Below are 21,383 nucleotides of genomic sequence, written 5' to 3'. Positions count from 1 at the left end.
TGTAAAAATAAGGGACATGAACATGCATAATTAAATATCCTGTATCAGTGTTGCATTTGTTAACTGCTTGTTAAGCATTATTTTAGTATTATTTATATACGATTCGTTTTTTTAAATATTTTGAATCAGCTTCTCAGTTTTCTTTTCACCTTTAGATTTAGTTAATTCTTTAGTAATTGTGCTGTGTGCTTCTGTCATTTTTATTAGTTTTAGTTTTTTATATATAAAAGTATTTTTATTGTTGTTGTAAATTTAAAAGTAATCGTTACTTGAAAAAAGTAATCTGATTATGTAACTAGCGTTACATCTAATACACTACTACACCCAAACACTGCCTTTAAGACATGATGAAATGAAACCTGCCCTATGCATTGCCGCTCTCTGCTCCGCTGTGCTGCAGTATGGGCTGTCCAGCGAGTTGTAGCGCTCCCGAAGTGGTGGCTGGTAGACGGCAGAATGAAAAACCTCAGGAGGCAGAGAGTTACTCCTCCCGCCCTCCCTGGGATACAGCGGTGGCCTCCACGCTCGTCTGCTGTCGTAGACGGGGGTATACATTCCATGTGCATGAGCATGCGACAAAGAGTTGTAGGTAGAAGGTGGCCCATAAGGGCCAGGGCCTAATCTGTCTTGAGGAGGAATAGAGGGGTGCTGATCTGGGTATAGAGGGCCCATTGAAGGGGGTAACATGGACTCGGGCACATTGCTAGAACGATGGAACCGAGCGCTGCATGACCTGTGAGGAGGAACTGTGGAAGAAAAACAGAAGCGAGTGAGTGTAATGGATATTATGCCACAAGAGAGATACACGGTTTGTCGCTTACTGGCAGGTTGGTGGTAAGGTGAAAGGTCATATGTTCTCTGGTCCTGAGAGTGGTAAATCTCAGGATGAGCTCGGACAGGACCGTGTTTGATGTGACCTTCCTCTATAGACATCACCGAAGCTATCGTAGAAGACTGGCTGTGACTGATGGGATTTCTGGAAAAAGAAACAGCTTCCATAAGAATCAAAGATGGACAAAGAAATACAATTTAGAGAATCTAAATGTAGAGAAAAAATGTCACATTCATATTTTTCTCTCAATTCATTACATTTTGTTTAATTGTAAGAATTTTATATTAATACATTTAAAAAAAATAATAATTTGTTTCATCGTTAACACATTCGGTACCTTTTTAGATTAGGAAACTAAATTATTATTATTATTATTATTATTATTATTATTATTATTATTAAATAAAAAAGTAATAAATAAATATATTACTAGATAAATAATATCATAGTATTGTGAAATTAAAAATAAGTATTTATAATAATAATTTTACAGACAATTTTATGACTGTCTTAATTGCTTTCAAACATTAAACCATAGAGTTTATATTTTGGTGGAAAACTGCAGCATGACCTCAAAGCTTCTGTTTTTTTGGCAGATTTATGAACAATTGCCGATTACAAATGATCTACACAAATCCATATCAAAAGTGTGATTTTCGGCAAAAAGTTTGCGAGTTCAACCGCGCTGAAAAGTAATAGCACACTTGTCCTCAACAGTGATTTGAGGCATCATTCAAGGCTGTACCACAAATGCTGCCGGAGTTAAGCAACAAAGTTTCTTCAAATCTATAAGTTTGAGCTTTAGTAACATTGATGCTTGTCTTGGCAAACAGTGTTAATAAAGCTCACTTACTGTTCTAGGCTGGTAGCAGGCAGTCCGTTAGCACCATTGGGGAGCGTTTTGTCTTCCTGGTGGTCTCCTCCTCTTGGGATGAGCTGAGTGGAAGACACGTCCTCTTTCTCATGGTTCTTTAGCCCTCCGGTGCCCACCTCTGACCCTGGGACTGCTCCTTTGGTGCTGGCTTTTGGCATAACTGCTGGAACTGATAGGAAGGGCCTCACCACCCCACTGGCTTTCCTATTCCTCATTCTGTGCCTAAAAGAAACAGAAAGATGTAGAGAGTGCGTAAGGGAGGGATGGAGGGAAGGCAGATCCAGGAACAGTGGTGCCAGAATTCTGCAAAGTGTTCTGTTGTGTTAATGGGATTGTGTGGGTGGGTGAGCTTGAATAAGAATGAGGATAAGGTGGGGAGGTTTATGTGTGCCCGTGTTTTTTGGTGGATAATAACACGAGACTGGCTTGATATGGTCATCAACCTTGTGTGTGTGTGTGTGTGTGTGTGTGTGTGTGTGTGTGTGTGTGTGTGTGTGTGGTCCTGGTAAACCCTATGTTATGGGGACAAAATGTCCCCACAAGGATGGCAATATTTGAAATCCATTAAATCCATTCCTCATGGCCCCCATTAGGGAAACATTATTAACATGGACTGCATTTATATAGCGCTTTTATCCAAAGCGCTTTACATTTTGCCTATTTAACATTACATTTAACATATTTATAAACCTATTTTTTTGAAAATGTAAAAAAAAGCAGCACGTTTTCTGTTATGGGAAGGGTAGGGGTAGGGGCAGTGTAGGGGGATAGAAAATACGGTTTGTACAGTATAAAAACCCTTACGCATATGGAATGTCCCCACATTTCACAAAAACAAAGGTGTGTGTGTGTGTATGTTCTCACTTCTCAAGCTCTTCCTGCGTGTGGGCAAAAGTGCAACTGGCCCCTCTCGGACAGCCGCCCTGCTGCCGTAAGTCCCTGCACATACTCGTCTTGTACTTGCTGTTGGGTTGAGCCTGAACAAAGAAAACAGTACACTGTTTCAGGATCAGCCAGAAATTTTATAAATTGGTTATAGATTGCTCTTTCATAGCTGAGGAAACTTAATGGGTATAATTTATTTAAGTATCAAAATTGTGTCAGAAGTTTCTTTCAAAATGCCTTGGGTGAAATAAAAATAGATACAAATGGGTCAATAGTTGACGTACTGTATGAGTATAGAGCTATTAAATTAATGTGAAAATCATGGCTGTGATCATTTGTGACCTGCTCCATCATTTGGAGTCACTTTGACCCAGAAATACATTTATACACGAACATACATTTCTAAATATATTCAATACATGAAATCGTTTTTACTGTAATGCTAGTTAAAGGATGCCAAGAAGGGAAAACCAGATGCTGTGTTAATTAAATAATACAATCTTAGAACCTGTTAAACAAAAGATATGCATCACCGAAAAATAACATGGCCTACTTTTTGCACATCCTAGTTAACTGTTTGTTTAAATTTATACTCATTGTTTCTCTCTTCTTTATAGTATGCTTCTCATTTCAAACTTTCTCTTTCACTTTACTATCTATTACCATACAGATGTCTTTTATTCCTTGTTTTCTTACTATTTCTAAGCACCTGTATACCAAGACAAATTCCTTGTACATGTAAATCTACTGTACTTGGCAATAAAACTGATTCTGATTCAGATTTTTGACAGACCTAAATGATTACATTTTGGTAAGCTTCATGTTATCATTGAACAAAACCTCTGTTGTTCAGTTATGCTTTTTGAAGATTACTAAGGGTGCGTTCACACTTGTAGTTCGGTTCGTTTGGTTCGTTTGGTCCGGACCAAAAAACAAAAACAAACATAATAGTCCTGGTCCGCTTAGCGTTCACACGGGCATTTTTAACAGCGAACCTAAAGTTACCGAACCAAAGGCACAGGGAGACGCTCACAACCTGATTGGTCGGCTTATATGACGTAGGAGCTCGTTTACCGAACATTCAAAACAATGCTGTGTGCGGATTACACGCGCGGGCATTTTATGCGCAGTCATGGACTGTATTATTTTTTACCAGAGAACTCATGAAGAGCTCATGAAATGTTCAAAACATTCAAAACAACGCTGTGTGCTGGATTAAACGCGATCATTTTATGCGTGTAACACATTTGGCATTATTTCTTACCAGAGAACTCATGAAGAGCTCATGAAATGTTCAAAACAACGCTGTGTGCTGGATTAAACGCGATCATTTTATGCGTGTACATGTGGCATTATTTTTACCCGCTGAGAACTCATGAAGAGCTCATAAAATGTTCAAAACATTCAAAACAGCAGCAGGATTCCCTCCGTTGTGCAGAACAGAGACGGCCGCTGTCGTCTGCACCTGCTAATAATGGGCAACACAGGAACTTTGATGAGAAGAGCCAGGTATGCTTTTTGTGTGTTTTTTCTAGCATTTTCGAAACATGCTCGTCTGACCAAATATTGATGAGGCTCTTCCTCGTTGCTCCACGTTTGCCCTCTAATGTTAAAGTTACTCATTTTGGATACACCGATCTTTCCGCGTCGTCAAATCAGCTGCATTATGCGTCGCATCTTGTGACATTACGTCCGGTTTTTGGTCCGTTTACATGTCTTTGGTCCGTGTTGCGTTCATATATCAATCGAACCGCACCAGAGTTCGTTTGGAAGCGGACCGAGACCCATCTTTTTAGCGGTCTCGGTCCGCTTGTTTGGTGCGCACCAGGGTTCGGATGGCAGCGTTCACATATGTTCAAATGAACCGCACTAACCGAGCAACCGCACCAGGGTTCGTTTTAATCGAACCAAACATGACAAGTGTGAACGCACCCTAAGAGACCTGAATATGATAGTGGTATGAGAGGTACATTAAACAGTATTGAAACAACATTTAATGTTTGAATTTCCTGATTAAATTAACATCATTTCTAAGTTTTTTGTATTTCAGGAAGCTGTACTTTAAGTCCATATGCACAATATGTAAGATTTTTGTATAAAAATGTATCTATCATATCCACTTTACCCGCAATTTCCAAATGAAATAAAATAATATTATTTTAAGTGGTCAAATATTACTGTAACAAAGTTCAAGTTTAGGGAAGAATGAGGCAGGAACTAGCAAATGTTAAACACAACTTTAATTCTAAAATACACGGCAGTGGCCGAATGTGGCATTTAAGCTTAATAAAAGCTCCAGGGCTCCTCCATGGGCCTTGAGACCGGTGTATCGCGCAGTTGTATCTCACTAGCATTCACAACTTGTTCCGCTCCCGCAGCTCTCAGCCCTAGCCTGCTTCATACCGCAGTTAACTTTAACTTTCCAGCAACTGTGGACGTGAAGACAACTTTCACACTCATTCTAGCATCATCATATTTTTGCAACACCTGTTATTGTTTGAATAAGTGACCTCTTGCAGCGAAACTTACATCCTGTGCCTTTAAAGTGACGTAGAATGAATGCATTCAGCATAAACCATCCTTAAATTGTAATGAGAGATCAGGCTGTACCTGAGGGCTTTCATTGCTCTTCTTGCTGAAGTTTTGGATGAATTCCACCAGCCCATGGACAACAACCTTCACCGCCAATAAAACACTCTCTAGCTCTGCCCAGGATGGAGCGTCCGCATCTACACAAACACACATACACACGCACAGGTTATTGCTACGTAATCTGATTGTGTTTGCACCCCTGTCGAAGCGTGAGTGCGAAACCTCACCAGGGTTGTGGTCGATGCCGGCCAGAAGCTCAAGAGGAGCTCTGAGGCTGTTGAGGTTGGCTGGGTCTCCTGTTCTCTGCAGGATTATGGTGAGCTCCTGCACACTCTTTGTAAAGGATTCTGGGGATTGAAGCTGTAGCGTTGGGGTGAAAAAGGACAAAAGCATTCAGATTTACACAAGAGAGACAAAAGTGCCAAACATATTCAACTAAAATCTAGAAATATTATTTATATCAACTGTATGACTGTATTTATGCTTTGGCTGTTCTCAGACTACAAACTCAAAATGAGATCAGATGGGAAAATCTGTGTTTTCACATTCAGAATCTGCCCTATGAGTAATCATCACTGACAACCAAGCATAAAAACATATTTGGGCATTGCCTTTACATACATTAAAGGAATATTTTGGATTATTTACAACTTTTTTGCAGCTATAGTGACACACTGCATTAACAAACAGGGCCCGGTTCCCCAAAACGTTCTTATCGCTAAGTAGTTCTTAACCTATTCCTTAACCTCTCTCTTAACCCTATGGCACGATTCCCGAAACGTTCGTACGCTAAGTATATCTTATGTAAGTCACACTTTCGTAAGGTTGGTCTGGACCATTCGTAGCGCTCTCTTAGCGTTGTTTAAGCTCAAGACGCTAGTCGCCGCCACTGTGCAGCAGTCTTTAGAAATCAGCGCAGTACAGTACAAAATAAAACAATGATTTTATGTTATGGACATTTTAAGACTAATAATAAAATATATTTGCAATGGATACAGGCCTATTTATGAAGTTGACTTTGTTTGGTATCAGAACTAATATGGTGGTAATTAGGCTATTTTGTAATAATTAAAGCGTTTAAATTGGCAATCACGTTTAGATAATTAACATCTGGCAAACAATTTGGCTCTAAATGGCTAAGATCTATAAATGGGTAAGCATGGTGGTGTCCGGTAAGCAACCAACTATGGCAGTGATACAACGTATCCTTATATTAAATCAAAGACGACACCGGCCACGGAGACATTTAGTCCATGTCAATGTCTGTATTCGACAAAACTTAAGCCCTTTTGACATTTTGCCTGAGATGTCTATATTAAGCCAAGTGTGTTGTCCATTTAATTTATTTGAACTCAAAATCAACGCAAAATAACACATGATGTATTAAGTAGTTCAACACAATAGTTAAACATTTAGTATAACAAGCATACTATTGTTTATAGGTCAACAATAGTATAGTTAAACATTTGAGGAATGTTTCATTTGCATAGAACGTGTTGTCTTTCTTAAAGTAATGCACCTTCGCATGAAGTGGAAAGTCGATCTCTGAGCAATCGATTCAGCACCTTCACTTGGGACAGCGCCTTTGTTAAGTCATTCATAGAGGAAGTGTGTAAGAAGCTTCCGAAGAGACACTTCGAGGAACATACTTAGCAACATAAACAACTTTGGTAAGATATATCTTTTCGAGTCTTCTTAGCAGGCTAAGAGTGAGCGTTATCGGGAAACCGGGCCCAGATTGTTTAATGTTTGTACAATTCTTATGCTCATCAAGGCTGCATTTAATTGAAGAAAAACAATATTAGGAAAATATTATTATCATTTTAAATTACCATTTATATATATATATTTCCTTCAGAAATCATTCTAATATTATGATTTGATATTTAAGACACATTTTTGATTATTATCAATGTTGGAAACAGTGCTGCTTACTATTTTTGTGGAAACCATGAGGAATATTTGATGAATACAAAATTCAAAAGAACAGGATTCGGACCCCAATCTTCTCATTAGGATTGTATGTATTACATTATAAAAAATAAAAGTATTACAGAATATTTTTTATCAAATAAATGCATGAAATATTCTTAAACATGCCAAACTTTTGACCATATGAAATAATAATAATTTTAATAAAAAGTTTATTGAAAGACTGGGGGGACAAGGAAATAAATTAATATGTTTATTCAGCAAGGACTACCGATCAAAAGTAACAGTAAAATTTATATATTTAATTTATAACTTTCAATTCATCATATCCTAAAAAACATTATTATAGTTTTCAGTAAAATATTACAGGGCTGTAATATTTCACACGTTAATATATAAAACATATAAATATATCTTTATAAAATATATAATATATATAAAATATATAAGTTTATTACATTGATGATTTGTGCAATATTCATGCAATACCTTGTCTATGATAGACTGCATGTGAGATTTGTGCATGAGATCCCCGTACAGCAGAGATGACCATTGCTCGGGTGAGATACGCAGTCCCGCTTCCATGGCGATGTGAACGATTTGAGCGTCGTGTTCGCGGCGCAGGGCTTCGTAAGTGCGAAACTCCTCTTTGAGCTGCATGAGTGAGGAGTCTTCATCGCGTTTGGTCACCTGGAAGGAAAGAAACAGAGATGGCTGTTTGTGTGCACAAATCAGTTTAGCACAAGCCCCTATAATTAACACACTAAAATGCTCCAAATAAGCAACATTGATCGACGTTTGATGTAAATGATCTCATTAAGATGATTTATTTCATAAGGTGCCAGACTAAATCAAGCTCCAGAGAAAGATCCCAGCTCATTTACAAACATTAAGCTGTTTGGATGCATATCAAGACTTTATTAGATATTCCCATTGCCAAGCACTTTATATCCACATCATATCAAGTTACGGCAGGCTTAACACATTAGATAACGCTTTTCCTGTCTATTCATGCCGTCAGGGGCTTCATACTGAGCGTAATGGCTGTTAAGTGATCAGCGGTTTTAGCGCAATCACTGCGCGAAGCTGATTTTAGCTCTGACCTTAAAGCAGGAGGCGCGGTACAGCAGCTGAACTACGTGACCAATGCTGGTCTTAGACGCCTGAGGGAACCGCGCTTCCAGTTTCTGCACCACAAACAGCACCAGAACCTTCCGCGAGAGAGCCGAGCCGTCCTCCAGAGCCAACAGCACCAGCTTCAAAGCATCTTCCTGCATAGCTGCAATATATGTATATTTATACAAACAAAGACACATAGTTAGTGCTGAGATCATTGTGTGCTTGGTCATGTCAAAGGAATGGATTTATGCTTTGGATGTTCTCAGACTAGAAACTCAAAATGAGATCAGATGGGAAAATCTGTGTTTTCACATTCAGAATCTGCCCTATGAGTAATCATCACTGACAACCAAGCATAAAAACATATTTGGGCATTACCTTTACATACATTAAAGGAATATTTTGGATTATTATTATTAACTTTTTTGGAGCTAGTGACAGACTGCATTAACAAACAGATTTTAATGTTTATACAATTCTTATGCTGCATCAAGGCTGCATTTATTTGTAGAAAAACAGTAATATTATGGAAATATTATTATTATATTTAATAGCCGTTTTTTATTTTAATATACTGTATATTTAAATGTAATTTATTCCTGTGATCAAAGCTGAATTTTCAGCATCATTACTTCAGTCTTCAGTGTCACATGACTTGGGGCTTTATAAATTATTCTAATATGATGATTTGCTGCTCAATATACATTTCTTATTATTATCAATGTTGGAAACAGTGCTGCTTACTACTTTTGTGGAAACCATGAGGAATATTTGATGAATAGAAAATTAAAAACATTATATATATTCATATATATATTTTTTTAACATTATAAAAGTCTTTACTTTCACTTTTGATTAATTTAATGCATCCTTACTCATTAAAATTAATGAATTTCTTTCCAAATTTTATATATATATTAACATTAATATATATATTATTAATTAACATTAATGATGTGTAAAAGTTAATGATGTGTGTGTATATATATATATATAGTGCTGAGATCATTGTGTGTATATATATATATATATATATATATATATATATATATATATATACACATACACACATCATTAACTAGCTCAAACCAAACTGAACTCATGATAATAGCTCTCCAGCAAGTTTACTAATCTACTGATAGACTTGTCAATTAAAAATAAACCATTTCAGTTTTCCAGAGCTGTGTAAATCTCATTTACTGTCATTACATTTTATTATGTGTTATCTGCATTATACTTTACTCTCTAGATATCACTATTAGCATTGGCCTTTGAAAAAGATAGTCGACAGACGGCCACCACTTTACAAGAAGAAATAATGTACAATAAAACCTAACCAGATATGTTATCTTGCAAGAAGAAATAATGTACAATAGAACCTAACCAGATATCTTATATGGGGTTTAAAAGCAGAAATGTGAAGCTCAGCACATAAAGATACTGTGAATTTGTCAAATGTCCTTTTGAGACTACATTTTCAATTAATTTAAATATTGGATATACGCTTGGATATAAGATATAAGACATGTCGTGACCCCTTTAATGATGAATAATAAAATGAAGCAGCGTTAGAAATGTTACACACATCGTAACATGGAACTCACCAGGTCCAAGAAACTGGCAGCCGCGTGCCCGCACGGCAGCCCATAGGTTGGCAGAGAGCTGCTGTGGGTTCTGGTGCTGCAGGATCAGTTCGGTGACAGTGCGCTCTCCTAGAGATCTGCACGCCCGAACCGCCCGCATACGGCCCTCCTCCTCAACCAGCTGACAGTTCACAAGGGTTACCAGCTTCCTCTGCATAGGTCTACTGAGCGTGCTCTGACTGAGGGTTACTACACCTGTGTGGGAGAGCAAAATGTATAGTTACATTTCTATGCATAATTCAAAGATATATATAAGGAGCGCATATTGTATATATATATATATAAATATATATATATATATATATATATATATATATATATATATATATATATATATATATATATATATATATATATATATATATATATATATATATAGTTTTTGTGAAATATCAGGACACAAATGTGTATAATGACATGGGTATGATACAAGTGTTACAAGAAGAAGTGGGTGAAATATAAAGACATTGGCCATGTCCCCACTTTTCAAAAGTTTTTTGAGAAAGTAACAATGCAGAATGTTTCCTGTGATGGGTAGGTTTAGAGGTAAGGGCAGTGTAGGGGGATAGAAATTATGGTTTGTACAGTATAAAAACCATTACGCCTATGGAATGTCCCCACATTCTACAAAAACTCTTTAGCTACTCCCACTGCACACCTCCACGAGCAGAAGAATTGGTACAGCGTATCTGTTATTTATAAATATGATAAAACTAAAGACTCTTTGGCGACATGAAGTACACCAGAGAACCATGAACTTAATTTTATTATTATTTATCATTATTATTGAAAATTGTATTATTGACCTAACTTATTAAATTCAACTCTAAGGGATTAATTCAAGTAAATATATTAGGGCAAAGAGGTTCCGCATACAAACGTTGGGGAATCTGCATTGCATGTAAATATGAAATGATGTGAATGTGCATTGAAAGTAAAAAAAAAGACTTCCAGAAAAAGTAATACATGGTTAAAAGACTATTCAAATAATAATTGTGTTTGTCATAGGTTGATCAGATATGCAGTGTAGCAACGATGAGAAAACACTTCTTAAAAGTGAAATGATTTCGGTGAATGCAGTGATGAAATGCTGTGTGGCTCTGACTTTTCAGAGATGGTCACATGACTCCCACAAACCTGGAAGAAATCTGAACGTATATAAGCACTAGACTTTTTTTTTTGAAAGGAAAATGTCAAATATAACAAAGAAGTAGAATCAATAAATGATACATAATAAATGATACATATATACATTATACAATAAATTATACATTATACAATTGCCATTGTGAGAATAACATGTAGGCCAATCAACAGAAAAGTAAATGTAGTCTGATTATGAGTATTTTAAAATGTAGTTGAATCTTAAAAAGGAAAATTGTCAATTATTAGTACCTATTTTTTTCAGTCTGATTACGTAATCAGTTACTACCAAGCACTGCCTGTCACTTTGTTTTTCCCACAGTTAATCTACTACTAATGCACTATATCTACTACTATTCTTACTTCCAGGAGCTGCTAAACATCCCGAAGGGTGAAAGTCCCATGTGTCTTATGACTACACCACACAGTAATAGTGGAGGCTTGGCAGAGGTGCTCTGATATGAGCTCAAAGCTCTTCAATGAGGAGTTTAAGAGCTTTAGCCTTTGGCGCCCCACTAGTCAGCTGGGAGGGGTAACTTTTCTTGTTAGTCTAATAAAACAGTCAATTGAGTCCTGAAACAGACTTTCCCACTCGCAGCAGCTTCAGTTTCCTGAAGTTTTACTGCTCATGGAGATCAAGTGTTTTATTGGCCTACAAAGAGCCATTCAAGTGTTCAGTAGTCAACAGTGGGAAATTATTAAGTGACAAATAAGTGACACCAGCACCCGCTATGTAAAGCACCATATATTGTTTGAAATGATTTGACTGATTTTATTACGAATTGCTAAACATTTATGTATATTGCAAGCATAAATAAAATCCCAGCATTGTTTTTTTGTTTTTTGTTGTTTAAGAAATGGCCTTTTGGGTTTCACTGTTGTGTTGTTTTTCACTCTGACACAAACATCTCCAACCACAGACAGATCAAGCACACATACCCACTGAACAACAGGAAATGTTGCGCTATTCTAATCTAAGCTCATTCAGCCGCAAACCTAAACAATACTGCAGCCCTCACAGGCTTTGTTCTTCGTGACATCCGAGTGACGATCTACCTGTAACATTCTCTTCACACACTCACCTTTTCCTCCACTGATTGGTTTGAGATACAGCGCCAGCTCCTCCACACACATCCTGCACACTTCATAATGTCTCGTGTCTTCAGCACTGCCCACACTCACAATCTCTCCTTCCGGAACCTGCAGAAAAAATAGATATCCCCGCCAATAGATATCTACTGTGAGTCTACATCGTGATGTCATGTCACTGTTCAAATCATCATTGGAAACCACGGGTGAAAATGGCCTGTTTAGGGTGAAGCTAATTAAAATATTTAATTGGAATAAAGAAAATTATTACATAAGCCAAAAATAAATAAACAGGAGAAATTCATTGGGATTCATGGTATGTTCATTAGTACATTAATGGTGAGATAGTATTGTAGGTTTCAGTTCTTCATTTCTTGTAAAACTTTCAGTGACGTGCGCAATCAAGACACTGAAAATAAAACCATATGAAAAAATAGTTTTAAGCTTCACAGCTCTGAAAGGCAGCAACACTGGATGACCTGGGGCCATATTCACAAAACATCTTAAGGCTAAAAGTAGCTCATAATGTGCCAATTTAGGAGCAACTTGGTTAATGGGTGTCAGTCCTAATTTTAGGACTCTTAAATCTTTGCTCTAAGAGTACTTCACAAAGCATTTTAGCTCTAAAACGAGCTCCTAAATCTGTAAAAAGTTAGTAGTCAAGAGGACTCCCAAATCAGTAAGTCCAAATCACAAACAATCCTAATGGCTGTCGCGGACCTTCCTCCCCTTTCTCTCTTCCACTTCGCTTCCTGTCTACTCTCTGTCCGATCATAATAAAAAGATAAACAAAAATAATAAATTATAAGTACTTAATCATTATTACTGTCCTAAGGGGTTCAAATGCTCTGCTTTAGCCCAAACCCCTGGTTGTATTACTATTTCCCTGTATCTCCAGCTGGGCCGAGCGTGAGGAGTCGGGGTGGCAGAGGGATGCAGAAAACTGTCTTGGTAACTACAGCTGTGTACACTGTAAATATGTCTCTTCTTCAGCTGATTAGATAGTGCTCCTCCGAACTTGTATATTTGTTTATAAAACATAATGTGTCACTTGAATTCTGCAATCTCTCGAGAAGGAGGCTGACAACACATACTTAATAATAATTTGCTACATTTATATAGCTCTTTTTTGGGCACTAAAAGCGCTTTACATATGGAAGAGGGGAATCTCCTCAACCACCACCAATGTGCAGCATCCACCTGGATGATGCGACGGCAGCCATATTGCGCCAGAACGTCCACCACACACCAGCTGATTGGTGGAGCGAAGACAATACTTGTAATAATCTTTATTTGAATATGGCAGCATTTTTATTTTAAAACCTTTATTTAAAACTTAAAGGAAGTGTATGTAAGATTGTGGCCAAAACTGTTACTGCAATAATTTTCAAATGACTGTAGAGCGGTGTCTCCCTCTCCCCCTCCCCGCTGACTCGAGGTTACCGGATAGGCTGCAGGATCAGCAGGAACGTTTGTAGCTGCAGCTGTGGTAACGAGCAGATCTGGCAACCCGGGTGCCGAAACACTACTGACTTCGTGATTGGTCGATAGGTGGAGGGTGGAGCTTCAGGCCAAAACACAACATGTCAACATCAGCATCAGTTGAGGGCTGCAACAACAACTTTTAAATGACAATATCCTGGCCGGACTACTGTTGTCAATGATATAAGTATTTGAAATGAACATGATTTCCAGTAACATGAAAGTCTTGTCTAGTAACATAACAGGGCCATTTTATGATTAATTGAAATACATTTCTTACATACAGTTCCTTTAAATTGATTGTGGCCGCATGATACATCGTTCTACCATATTTCTATAATTAAACTACTGACAGAGAGCCCAATGAGAATACAATGTTTTGTGAATAGCGCCTCTGATCAAGCCTGGATGCCAGCCGAACACAGCCACGCCCACAACATTTGAGCTCGGGCAGTCCGGTCTAGGCTTGATCCATAGAGGAGTGATTATGTCCGAAGAGAAACTGTTCAGACCAATGAGAGTGTCGGGCGGGCTTTAGACGATGATGGACAGATGATAAACAGTAACGAAATCATCCACATCATCAAAGGCACTTGAAAGGTTGAATTTGTTCTAATCTAAACGAAGAAAAGAACTTGTTTGTATATGCATTCACCTCTCAGAAAAGATGATCGTGTTGGTATGTACTCTGTATATCCTTAAATAATTTTTTTACAACACCGGCTAAGATCGCGTACACATTTATTCTAACGTTACTTATTCCAGCGTGCGTGCGTGCAGGGTTGCAACGTTTTTACAACAAAACTACTAGCCCAAAACAAGCCCAATCGTTTTTGGGGGGGTTCTCCGGAAAAAAAATTGCATTTGGGGGGTAAAATGTGTGTTATTTTGGCAAGGTTGCCTGCTAAAATTTGCATTCCTGTGTCTATATCACATAATTGAAGTCGCTTCAACCCGCAGACATGGAAAACAGACTGCGGGAAAAACGCAGACTTGGCAACACAGTGCAGTTGAGTTCTGTTGATATTCGACAACTAACGTTATGCGTCGCTCCTTTGCTCTGATTGGCTGTAGATCTAAACAGTTTTCCTTGTTTGGTTAAAACACACCCCATAATTACAGCCCACTAGAGCAGAATCAGACTCATATTCTGACTAGAATTGAGTACGACGACGTCAGGCTACCTCTGATCTACACAAAAACTCAAAAGCAAACCTAAAAATAATCCCCCAGCATGCCCCACTCACCGGCGCCCCCACCAGCTGCAGCAGGGCACAGTTGACAGGCAGCACATCAATGTCGGTACTAATGGCCGTCTGGTCAAAAGGACAGGCCTTGCGGTGCAGTTTGTGCAGGCAGGTCTTGCAGACGGTGTGCGAGCAGCCCAGGCTGATGGGCTTGTGGCTGCAGGCGTCAAACTCATTGTAGCAGATGGGGCAGGATAGAAACTCAGTCCATTGAGCTGCCTGCACCGGCATCCTGTGACCTCCAGGTGGAACAACCACGCTCAGGCAGATCGCATGCCGCCACGCCCCAGCGCCTTAAACACACCTGCAGAGAGAAGAAGACATTGGGTCTCATGATGATTTTAACATTATGCATTAGTACTACTTTTTCGTAACTTACAGCGGGAAAAAACCTGAAAGCACACTTACACATGATTCAATGACAAAACATTTTTTTTAAAGTAGCTTGTCGCCATCTACTGGTGTAACAATGTAATAATACAATTCTGAACCCCCTCCCTGGTTCCTTTAACTGGGGATTTGTCTTCCACCAGTCAGAACCACCTCCTCCGCCATTTTACGCCACGAGGCCGGCGTTCTGTCACAGTTATGCTCAGTTTAGAAATTAGTTTTCTCTTAGTCAAGAGATGACTTATGTTTAATAAAGATTGTTGTTATATATACCTTCTTCTTCATCACTGTACCTAAACCATGACACTTAGGTTGCGGTGTTTGTTTTCACATGTAACCCGTGATTTTTTTATTGTTCCAGTATCAACCACTCAAAACATCCTATCAACCGTATAGCAACCAATCACCACCACCCTAGCACCATGCCACTCAGATTCTCTTTCGAAATGACCTTTCGTTCTCACAACCCTGATTCTCATCACCTTTCAGTTCCAGGAATAAACTGTCTTGCTCTCAGACTCATTCACGTTCTTCACTTCTCCATTCACTCAAGCCCTCCCTCAATCATTTTCTAGATCCCTCTATTTGTTTCTGAACTCCTCTCAGCCTGTTTGCTGCTCTTCAGGGACTTCCTGCAGGACGGAAGGTGGAGCAGATAAGAGTGATTTACAAAAAGCTATAAACATTATGTTGACTCGAATCCCATATTTAACACATTTTACAAACGTCAGGGAGAGGAACGAATAAAATAAAAAAACTGTTGAAAATGGACTTTATCTTTACCAGCGGCTCATGGATGGCTCTTGTCGGAAGGTGTAAAATTACAGAGGTAAAAGAAATCATCCATTCCCCTTCTTGGACACCCCAGCTAACTCTGAATATTTCCATAACTTTCACTACCATTTTATAAAGGGTGTGTAAATGTTAGTACAAAACATTTATAAAATAATGTTTATAAAACATTCTAATAACACTATCAATATTTTATATTATTTCTCGTAATGTAGAGAGAAAAACAATGTTCTTAGAACGTTCTTATGATATATTAAAGGGATAGCCAACCCAAAAATGAAAATTGTGTCATCATTTACTCACCCTCAAGTTGTTCCAAACTGAGTTTCTTTGTTCTGCTGAACACAAAAGAAGATATTTTGAAGAATGTTTGTATCCAAGCAGATAGAGCAACCATTGACTACCATTGTAGTTGCTCTATCTGCTTGGATACAAACATTCTTCAAAATATCTTCTTTTGTGTTCAGCGGAACAAAGAAACTATGTTTTTTGACCATTATTCTCAGAAACTGTTTAAATCATTAGGGATCGTTCTTAAAACTTCTTCAGAACTATGTTCAATAATATTCTTCAATAATAATAAGAGAACATTCTTATGTCTTCAAAATGATAGAATAATCAAGACATTCTACATTAAAATCTAGAAGTTACAAAGACATTCAGAAATGTAGTTTTCATAACTTAATGGGAATGTTAGCGAAACGTTCTTAGAGTAGCCTATATTTCAGTTGGCGGGGACCATAGACTGTAAAAAAAAAAAAAAAAAAAAAAAAAAAAAAAAAAAAGAGGCTGGGACAGAGCTGCAGCTGTCATGTAACTGCTGTTCTAGCACCTGCTGGACGGACGAACCCCTTGGTTGATGTCTGTTCCGCCAGCCAGGAAAAGCTCCGGTGACACTCCATACCCTGTCAGAACAACCATGTCATGCAAAATTATGCAAGGGCCCCCACTGCTGTTGAGAATCAATCATTTGTCAGGGACAGACTCTTGCCTGTGGCCATGTGGGCACTCCTATCTTTCAGAACATGTTTTTCATAACACCCTTAAAAGTTTAAGAAAAACAACCATGGTACATCCAAAGGCATGACAAAAATCACTGTTTAAAATCTTTACTGTTAAATAAAAATAAAAAATAAAGTTTTTTGGCAAAAGTTTACGAGAAGTGAATCCTTTAACACAAAGAAATTGTATAGGCTATAATAAAGAAATGTAATTTATACTGCATTACTTTTAAACACTATTCTAAACAATTCAGATGCAACATTAGAAAAGAAATACTATGAATTAAGTAACACCCAAAAATAGTAAGTTTCACATAAATACATTAAAAAATAATTAAATAAACTACGCACCATGTAAGTGACCGTGCGCGTGAAACATCCACAGTAGCTTGAATCTGCTTGCGCGAGTCATTTTCCACGCTGCTGCTGAATTTAATGTCGTTGGGACCACGCGTGTGACAAAACGTGTTCGTGGGGTCTGAATATAGTTGCGGTGGTCGGTTTCGGGGCGTTGTGATTCATGGTCACGGGGAGAATCTGCGCGAGGGAATTCTGTTATTTACACGCCCCCTCAGACACCCAAATCACGCCAGTGACACACTTCGCTTAGCCAGCAGTGTGCGCGTTACACATGTTACCTTTATAATTACAACTGTGTTATTAATACAAGGAATGTTGCTTCACAAAATTACAGGTATATCAATAATTTGGCAACTCGATATGGGCCTAAATGACGCAGCAGTGACGATAAAATATATTTAGAGTAAATGGGTTTGTTTGAAGCGCACGTCGTGTGGAACGTGTTGGAAAAAAACACAAAGATCAGTCAAGCTCATAAACAGGAAATAACTTCACTGTCTTGTGACCATGTGACGCGCAGAGACAAAAGATAATAGAGCGGTAAAATGTCAAGCGGTAAAACGTTTGAAAGTAATTTAATATATTCTGTAAAAAAATATATTTAATTCATTTCACTTAGGCTATATGTTCGTGCTAAAAGTTTAGGTGAAGTTAACTGCACACTGCCTAACTCATGTCACCTAATGTGTGGGTATAGCTAGGCTATAGCCTAAGTTATAAATATTTAGAGTTATTCCAACCCTCTGATTTAACCCACATCCATCCAAACCAACATCGCCGTAATACATGACAAGGATAAACCATAAAATGATCGCTTTCATCAAGCCAATTTGCACCTGGTGCCTCAGTAGTCTAGTCCCTTGATGGATGGTCCCGCGTGTTTCATGGAAAGCACTTGCTCCAATATATCCACAGGCTCAAAACCTGAACCCTAGGAATGCTGAGGGGTAATGGGTGCAAATGTGCGCACCAGTATATCTTTAGGTCACTGCGACCTTAAAGTTGGAACATCCTATCCTTGTTACCCCCAACACTGGCTTCTTACTTCTGCACATACACGTTTTTGTAGTTCATACACCAATAGCCACATTCAAATGGAAAGCAAAATGAAACGTGCACTCCAATGGCAAAACAAAGAGATGAATCGACTTCTCCATAACTGTTACTGTTGTAGAAATCATTCGTTATACTGTTCCCATTACCTGTGGCCAGTCGAAATAGCCTAACTTTATAGCCTATATATATATATATATGTGTGTGTGTGTGTGTGTGTGTGTGTGTGTGTGTGTGTGTGTGTGTGTGTGTGTGTGTGTGTGTGCTGTTTGCCATGCTGACATGCCTGCAAATGACCATCACTGTAAAAATAATGGTAATAACTAAATTAACTGGTTTCAAGGCAATACAAGATTATGGGCTATTTCTTAGAATGAAATTATGTAGAAAAAGGTCACCAGAGTGCATTAGTAGGCTGCTCTTACAGTGTATAGTGAAACTGAAACTATAAGGTTTATTGTCTGAAATGTGCTTTATGTGTTTGTTTTTTTAAAACGTGAAGAAATGAGAGCATCCAGTTTAAATGGAAATGAACATTATCCAATTATTTGGGTGGGTCGGATGAATGAAACGTGGAAGAATCAATTTTTCTCCAGACGCGGAAGTCTTTTGAGCGCGAATTGTGTTTGAAGGTTGTTGCAACTTTACTGACATCTGTGCATCTATACATTTATACGTCATCGGGTTCACAAACAAATCATGAAAATGACTGATTACACAGTGAAAATGAATTGATTATTATTCTTGACCAAGCATTCTATTAGACGATTGAATAAGGCATGGAATAATTATATTTAATATGATATGCAATGCACATCATCCCAAACGCAAAAAGCATTGGCGAAACTTCTTGCGCAAATAACTAGATGCTCAACAAACTTAAAACAAGGCGGCATCGACATGCTGTTGCTCGTGCATCGCTGTACATTGTCTGACTATTTGTTTTCATAGAAACAAAAGTTTGAACATAATTTTATTATGGGGATGATGTTGCATAATCATTTCGCGCACATCTTGAAAGCAGCGCGCGCCGCACCAGCAGCGATCCTTAATGCTACTCCCCAATACTAAGTCGCGCGACTTCACTTACCGTAGGCGATACAGAGTATCATCATAACCGTCCATAGTTTATGTGCACTTCGCCATCAAGACCAAATTCTTCATCGCATTCAATTATTCACAGCTGAGCCAGACTTGTTTTTCAGATTTTTTGGCGTCCTTTTATTCCGTCCAGACATCACATAAAATAACATATGCAATTTCCAGAGATTTGGGAGCGCATTCCCTGACAGCGCGACATGTTCGGCATGAGCAGGTACACTCCCATGACCGTCAGCGAATATACGAAAACTACTATGGCGAAGTGGTCCTTTTTAAAATTAAGCAGCCAGGCGTGTGCTATTGTATGACAACTACACGGCGTCTGCGTTATCTAATTAATATTCATGAGCCAAGCCTTCTGCTTAAGCGTTAGGAGGAAATATTTTTTTTTTACTTGACAGTAAGCTATTACGTTCTTCATTTCCTACTTTAAATGATTAATGTCACTGAAACTAATATGCTTAACCTAACGTTACATAAAGTGATGCTTGAGGTCGTGAGAAATCCGTGTGTTCAAAATGACGTGTGGTTCAATATTTTGTTGTAATCAGTAGCGTATTAATAGCCTATTTTAAATAAATAAATATGTATTTAAGTTGTTTGTTTTGTTTAGTTTAGAATTTGTTTATAGTTCACAAATATTATAGAACAAATTAGCGGTTGCATTTAATTGCCTCTAAAAAGTCTGATATATCGTGTAATAGCCTAGCAATAAAGTAGTAGAATAGTTAATGGTACCAGAATTCTTATACATTCCCCTTACGATTCCCATTTTTACTCTCCAAAGTTACCAAGCAACCTTCTTATTACCTAATTAATATTCATTAGCCACGCCTTCGCCATAGTAGGATTCGTAATTTCAAAGATCCGTCAAGCGGTGAGATTCCGAGTCCATATCACTCCGCCGCAGATGCTCGCATCCCGAATTGAGCTGTGGATGTGCTCGTTTAAACCTAAAACGACTCGGTCAGATCCTGAAACTGTGCTGCTTTCTTAACAGAATATGCCATTGGATGTTGTTGTTGTTTGTTGTGCAAGGTACTATTTTCATGTAGGGGGCAAGGATAAAGATGTAAAGGGGCAAAGCCGGAACAAGCCGCTTTTCGAGGCGTAGGCTGCATGTATTTTAAAGAGACAGAAATGCTTTAGTTGAACGTCAAGACAGGAGATCATGTGAATCTGTTGGTTAATGCAGCTTATATGTATCTTAGTGAAATAAGGAATGTGATGAGTAGCTACTGGATAGTCTATTAAACTCGAAAGTATTCTTGAAATGGTCCATAAAGGTTAATTTGCCTCAATTAGACAGAACATCCTCACCATGGGAACCTGTATAGTCTTCCTCCTCGACTTGTGCAACCTTAATGCTCAGTTCTCAGCACACTGATGTTTTCGTATGAGTGTGAATTCAAGCACACACTTTCTGTTCCTGTTTTGAGATTCAGTATGCTACAGTCGGTGCTCACAGAGAAGGCAAAACAGAGCCCATTTAAGCAACATGTCATAAACACAGATAAAATAGTGCACAATACTGGGGAGATATGTGAAGCAAATGTATGTTATAAAATAATTTATATTCTATTTGATAAAACCCTGACAAAAGTAAAATTGTCTTTTTTATGCATATGCATATGTAATGGTGTCTCTTGAACCTACTTGTTTAAGCTTACTATTCTAATTGAGGATATTCATAAATGTCTTTATGTGACAATATAAACACTTACATTTGCATTTAAAGTCACAGTTTGCTTCAGACTGTCTGTAACCATGTTAACACATTTACCCCCATTCACTCACTTTTCATTTGTATTACAGAAAACCCAAGTGAGGAAGACATTATTGATAAGG

The 21,383-nt window shown here is 38.1% G+C and overlaps 1 protein-coding gene across 3 annotated transcripts in view; it reads right to left on the bottom strand.

The window, feature by feature from the left end:
• The window catches only part of rc3h2 (ring finger and CCCH-type domains 2), a 28,098-nt gene extending 8,332 nt beyond the window's left edge, over positions 1-19,766 (bottom strand). For 2 of the 3 annotated variants that reach the window (XM_067432582.1, XM_067432584.1), the window contains exons 1-12: positions 19,525-19,766; positions 14,839-15,142; positions 12,103-12,220; positions 9,839-10,072; positions 8,219-8,394; positions 7,605-7,805; positions 5,411-5,543; positions 5,202-5,320; positions 2,571-2,683; positions 1,686-1,928; positions 822-976; positions 364-746 (exon numbers count right to left, since the gene is read on the bottom strand). In XM_067432582.1, coding sequence (XP_067288683.1) covers positions 364-746; positions 822-976; positions 1,686-1,928; positions 2,571-2,683; positions 5,202-5,320; positions 5,411-5,543; positions 7,605-7,805; positions 8,219-8,394; positions 9,839-10,072; positions 12,103-12,220; positions 14,839-15,069 — 2,106 coding nt within the window. In that variant the 5' untranslated portion in view covers positions 15,070-15,142; positions 19,525-19,766. Of the gene's footprint in view, positions 1-363; positions 747-821; positions 977-1,685; positions 1,929-2,570; positions 2,684-5,201; positions 5,321-5,410; positions 5,544-7,604; positions 7,806-8,218; positions 8,395-9,838; positions 10,073-12,102; positions 12,221-14,838; positions 15,143-17,372; positions 17,528-19,524 lie in introns of those variants that run through there. The other variant, XM_067432583.1, reaches the window with a different exon arrangement.
• Between the last annotated feature and the right edge of the window lie 1,617 nt (positions 19,767-21,383).

This window comes from Pseudorasbora parva, chromosome 23, assembly GCF_024679245.1.
Source record: "Pseudorasbora parva isolate DD20220531a chromosome 23, ASM2467924v1, whole genome shotgun sequence".
NCBI lineage: Eukaryota > Metazoa > Chordata > Actinopteri > Cypriniformes > Gobionidae > Pseudorasbora > Pseudorasbora parva.
Note: the sequence above shows the minus strand (reverse complement) of the source record. Positions and strands in the feature narration are given on the sequence as shown.